The sequence below is a fragment of the Opisthorchis viverrini genome, assembly GCF_000715545.1.
Source record: "Opisthorchis viverrini unplaced genomic scaffold opera_v5_96, whole genome shotgun sequence".
In the NCBI taxonomy this organism is placed as follows: Eukaryota; Metazoa; Platyhelminthes; class Trematoda; order Opisthorchiida; family Opisthorchiidae; genus Opisthorchis; species Opisthorchis viverrini.
Genome location: NW_008751749.1, coordinates 1,229,735 through 1,235,789, shown reverse-complemented (window position 1 = coordinate 1,235,789; position 6,055 = coordinate 1,229,735). Strand labels below are relative to the sequence as shown.

Sequence of the window (6,055 nt, the reverse complement as noted above, 5' to 3'; positions counted from 1 at the left end):
TATGTTCACTTGACTTCTACACCATACGTGATTGCATGCAGGTTGTGATAAGCACGGGTAGTTTGGGTGTCAAGACCATCTGAATACCTTTGTATACTCACTCAGCAAGATCTCTTTCCCTGGAAGATATACCACCATAGTACAACAACGCTTTCATCTTACACTATGTTCTGTGGGCTGATAGTGCGTACCAGAATTTGCTGCACAGGCTATGACACGAAGTTTATTCGAATTATATCGAAGACTCTGAAAAAGGTCACTGACCCCTGATGTCGGGATATACCATGTCAGCCACCCTACCATGGAAGTTGAGACAGTGTCTACAAAATGCCGATCGTTCGTTTTTCAAAGATACTCGAAGGAGAAGATGACTTCAGGCGACAAACCATAGAAAAGTGACAGGCAGCTTTTGTGAGCAAGTTTCATCGTTAGGCACCGATGAGTATATCGCACAACTGACGGTAGTTATTCAATATACTATTGCCCTCGACCACGGTGAGGACTGTCGGTAACGGTCTTGGGTTGCTGATTAGGTATCTATTAGATTTTGGTCTATTGATGCTTCTATTGTGGGGCAAGAAGCCACGCTTTCCACCGCTGTATTAGTGTTAATTGCATTTTAATTGGGAGAACTTTTTTCCGTAGCTTTTCCCAAGAACCGAATTTGGTTTAAAGCTTACATTGATACAGAACTAATGAATCGAGTCCAAAACACCTTCATACTTGGTTTGGACAAACTGGAATCGAGTCTTGAAAGTGGGTCGGGTGATTTCTTGTCAACATACTTCATAGTTTAGTTTCTGTACCATCATGGTTTCGAACAACTGCCTGTGTGACGCTGTGTGTAAGGTGGCAAATTTATGGAATTTTATCGGTGCAGCTCAGCGGACTGATGAACAGGTTGAGTTCAAAGCGAGGATGGTGCAAATTTCGCCCACTGAAAGCCGAAAACTTCAAAATATTGGTTCATCTACTGAGATGAAGTGAGAACCTTTGGTCTGGTCATCATCATCATTATCGACAGCATGACATCAGCGTACAACACCGATGCTTCACTGCCGTACAACCATGATTTAGTTGAAAGCCTTATTGTAAAGAGAAGAGTAAAGGAGAACGGGGAAGGGTTAGTGCTAGCTGACCACAATCATTCAGAAGTGCCTATACTTCCAGACATTCACTCAGGCAATCTGGATAGAAACAAGAACGCCACTGACATCGGTTGGCAGCCATATCTTGTAATGTCTCCAACCAGACACAGTGAGGATCACGCGGTCCCCATCCTGGAAGGCGAGTAGCACCGACAGCACCCAAGCGTTTCGTGATCTCCTTCATACTCCACTGCCAAGTCAAGGGTTGGCCACCTCTCTGAGTTGGGCATGGAAAACAGCACTCTCTTCGGCAAACGATGGTTCGGTATACATAACACATGTCCCAACCAACGCAGCTTCTGGTGCTGGACACATTCTTCAGTGAAAAGTACCCGTTACACAACCGATAACGCTCTTTCTAGCTGTCTCGTTACGGATTCACCGACACCAACTCACACGAGCTATGGTTCTGAGACAACGACTGTCGAACACCTGGAGACGTCTCAGTTCCGCTGCTCGAATAGGCCAAGTCCCACAGCCATACAACTAGACAGCCCGTACTGCAGCTTCATACATACGTCCCTTCAGATCCAGGGATAAACCATTCTGACGCCATAGGTGTCTCAAAGGTGCTTACTAAAATAATAGATTCGTAAAGTGGCGTTACGTAACTCAGAATTCCACAACTTTGTATACACTGCGCGCAATCATCATTGCATGACAGCACTAGTACAATGTCTGTTTCCAAACACACCTTATCAGATGATTAATTGAACAAATTTTTTTCTGAAAGGCTTAGGCGTAGCCAGCACGAACGAGGCGGAGTCTGAAAGACTGAAAAATACATGACAAGACAAGGTGTAACGCACTACGGAGAGTACCAAAGAAATACAGGTTTGTTCTTTATCTGAAAGGTAATGAGCAGACAAACCATAAAATTCACATGCCAAGGGTTAATGAAAACCCAGTATGAAATCGAACGGTTTTTTGACGTGTTTTGAAGAGATTACGAGATCCACTGGAGATTAGTTTACTGGGCTTGTGTTTCGCTCTTTTCAAAGTCCATCAGCGTTGCGCATCCTTGGTCGTGCCGAGGTCTGAACTCCGGACATCTGACGTGCAAGGTGAGTGAATTACCACTGCTCCATCAGTGCAAGCAGGGAGGCGGGTCCGAACAAGTGAGTGTATTCACGCTTGTGCAATGTGATTGTTCTGTGCTGCTTTCCACAGACCATAACAGTCTTTCATCTGAAAGGCTATCACTTGAAGAGTCAGCCAACACTGGATCACGTGACGTGAAATGCGTAGCTGAAGGGTGAGAGGCACTGTATGCTCACACTGCTAACAAGCCGCTCGTTAGCAAATGGCGCACGAACTCTAAGGATACGCTTTTAAGCATGAGGCAAACGTCAATTTCGGCAAAGTAATGACTGAAACATAAAAATAACCCCATATTTTAATCCCCCCTTCACCTAGAGGTAAGAATGCTTATCAAATTTGGCATCTGTTTCTTGCTGAAAGGCGTTTTGAGTCTGCAAGGCAACCAGCTCGATCTTGTTCCGCTTCTTATGAACAAAAATTATCAGGTATGATAAAACAAAACTGTGGAAATCCAGAGGGTTGACTGCCAACGACTGAGAAGCGGAACCTCGCTTGCGACAGGTATCAGTTTATTTTCTGACTACTTTTTCTACTTCGGAGACGGATCAATATTGTACCTGAGTCGAAATCCTAACTTCGTCGGATAACTCTCACCTGCAGTTCCAGATGGTTAACGGGAACCTAACTATAGTTGTCTATTCTGGACGAATAATTCAGAACCGGACTGTTTGACAACAGGCTAAGGGTCAACCCTGAGGTGTATACCAGATGAGTGGAATCTCCAAAGTAGGAAAAGAGTTGTGGTGATTGATGTTGTCTAGTATGAGGAGCTAAACGCACAAAAAGCAGTTCTTTCATCGCAGTTGATCGAAGCGTTATGAAATGCCTTGTCACCAGTGTGCCGGTGATACTACTGATGGTATGGTATGCGAGTAGTGTGTATTCCCGTAAACCACTTTGCGTCTCTTGAAAAGTGAGATCTATTACGGAATTTGCAGAGTCGCTTTGTAGCTTAGATTTGAGCAACAGTTAATGAATATCCAGGAAAGTTCGGAAAGACGCGTTCAAGTAGAATATGCATATTCAGTTTTTTGTAAACAAGATAGAGAGTATTGAGAGTATTGAGTGTGAGAGTATTGCTTCCCTGTCCAAGTCTGAAACTGGTCAGTTGGCATTCCCCGATAAGTAGCTCCGCAGCGAGGGCCCTCGTCCTTTCACTCGTAACCCCGGAGCATACAAAACTATTCGTCTGATGAAGTGTTTAGAATGCATCTGTTCTTTGAGGATAGTGATGAACTGACATCGGATTCTATATCGGATATGGTTTCCGTAACACCTGGAAACACCTGACCAAATTTCACCTACTGATGTGGTAATGATTTGACATTGGATGCAACATGTCCGACCTTCTTCACCGAGCAAACGTTTCACCGGATAAGCAGTCGGTTACTTTCGAGGTTGGCAGTGAGCAAGCAAGTGTGTCCAGATGAGGAAATCCGAATGGTGACTGTACTTAACTGCTTATTATTTACTCATGTTTTAAGGGTCCAACCGGAGTGCGTGACCCCGATTCGATAGAACACTCGACCTTGAAATAGTCTCATGTGAGACTGTATCTGCCGATTAACTGGAATTATTGATCTCACCGATCACCGCAGTGAAATCATTCTTTTTTTGCACGTGATTATGTCAGCTGCTTTTGGCTATGGTTATTAAATTTCAGTGTTTCATTGTTTATTTGACACGCGTTCAAGGCCATCGTGTTAACTGTACAACAACAGTTAGAAATCGAATTCATTGCTCTTCTGGTTTACGTAGAACTGACCTACAGAATTCGTACCACTGGACAGTATAGAATATTTGGAGAACATATATGGTGCATTCTTCCGGGTGACCTCTACTAGCATGAGAAGTCCCGATCATCCAGTATTTTTCAAGTCTGGAACAAGATGCAAAAACAGCTGTCGTAAGATATATGAAGCGAATAAGCTTTGGGAATAATAATTACCCATCTGGATACTTTCCTATGCAAAAAAACTTGACGTGCAAATAGTTTTCGTAATTTGGTTGGCGCACACTCCGTGTTTGTCTCTCTGTTATGCCTGTTCGCTCTGAAATCCTTCTGTTATTGAGCGGTAAAAACTATGTTCGAAACATAATGCACTTAGGGATCAGACGACCAAATGAGTGGGCGGTTGAAAGATTCGTTTGTGGGCTTGTCTTGTCCATCGCATAAATGCGACTGATGTGGGAAAAACGCGACGAGTGACTGTCAGTTTGTGACAAAACGCTGATCACATCATTTGGTCAGTTTGTGCCAGGAGAATGGGCTGATTATGTTGACAGATGTTCCACAAGGTTTTCCTGATATCTTACGGATACATGACAAAGCGGAAAAACCATAGAAGTGTTAAGGCCATTTTCAAGTGCAGCCCGTTAACCAGAGAATAACCATTCAGATGTTGGAAAATGCTCCCGCTTGTTTTGGATGGAAAAGCATCTTTAATTATCACTTTTAATCGGTTGTATCTAATAGTTGGAACGTTGAAATCTTGATCGACATAGTATGACCGACGACGAAAACAGGATAATATGACTCCATACACATATTATATGTATGTTACATGATTTTGTGTGGTCGATTTAGTATAATCGGTTTGTGATATGCTATATATATATATATATATATATATACACTTAGATTCACTTCAGACAGATTTGCCGGGTACTAGTGACTGAAACCCTACGTAAAGCAGATCAGCAATGTATGGCCTTTTTGAATGACGTCTTGCCCTTGAACAATGGGATGTGGCGTGCCTCAAGTACTGTTGGTCGTGAATGCCATGATTGCACGAGGGTTGGGATACTGCCAGGGCGCCCACACTAAACCGAAACCTTTGGCTCAAAAGCCTAACCACAATGCAGCGGTGTTTGGCAGGAAATGCAAATCCATTACCATTTCTACGGAACAAGTCACCGCATGTTCCAACCCTCCACCTGAAGGGCCGGCAGGCTGTGTTCGTCAGACTAACCATTGACCGACCTGGCATGAGAGACTCTGTGAACGTCACGTGGACACTCCCCAGTACAGCTCAGTGGATCACTGACGTGCGCAAACCGCCAAACCACGGTAAGCTCCAGTCTCTTCGTGACAGTGAAGCATCGGTGTTGAACACTGATGTCATGCTCTCGATGGTGATGATGATGATGATGATGATGATGATGATGATGATGATGATGATGATGATGTGCCTCAAACCCCAGCAATCTGGTGTAGATGTCAGTATGCCGGGCTGCACTGTCTTGTGTTGGATTTTTAAAAGATCTAAGACCGACAGTGATGCTCTTTGAAACCCACCTGAAGACTGTCAAAATAGCAGAGATTCGGTTATCATGAAGTCGGATCTCAATTCTTCCGATGACTGCAAATAAGCTGTTTCAGGATTCGACCATCTGGTGTTAATCACACATTACCTAGCTAGTGCGCATTTTGACCCGTTGATCATGTTTCTGTCAAGAGCATCATTGTGTGTGATTTGTCCAGATTGAGAGATCCAAAAGACATTGCGCAGGCGTAATTTGTTTAGCATCTATCGGTATGCCGTCCACGGTTAGCTGCTATAGTAAAGTTACTACGACAGCGACGTACAATGTCACCGTTTCCACGCGTTAAGTCTAACGCGTTCAGGTGGACCTCCAAACTTATCGCTTGCCGCGACATGTAGCCTAGTAACGTTTGCTCCACTGGCGTGTTAAGTTCAAAATCTGTGGAGGTGGTCCTACAAGCAACTGCCTGAACAGTTTCAGCGGACCGGGGGAACTTGATGCTGTAGATGGTCAAGTTTGGGACAACCGAGCCTATGAAT

General features: G+C 44.0%; 1 protein-coding gene across 1 annotated transcript in view; it reads right to left on the bottom strand.

The window, feature by feature from the left end:
* T265_05141 (hypothetical protein) overlaps positions 1-1,704 on the bottom strand; it is a gene marked incomplete at both ends in the record, with an annotated part of 5,571 nt that extends 3,867 nt beyond the window's left edge. Inside the window, 3 exon segments of the mRNA XM_009170065.1 lie at positions 1,179-1,506; positions 1,531-1,648; positions 1,667-1,704. Of these exon segments, the coding sequence (XP_009168329.1) occupies positions 1,179-1,506; positions 1,531-1,648; positions 1,667-1,704 (484 nt within the window).
* Between the last annotated feature and the right edge of the window lie 4,351 nt (positions 1,705-6,055).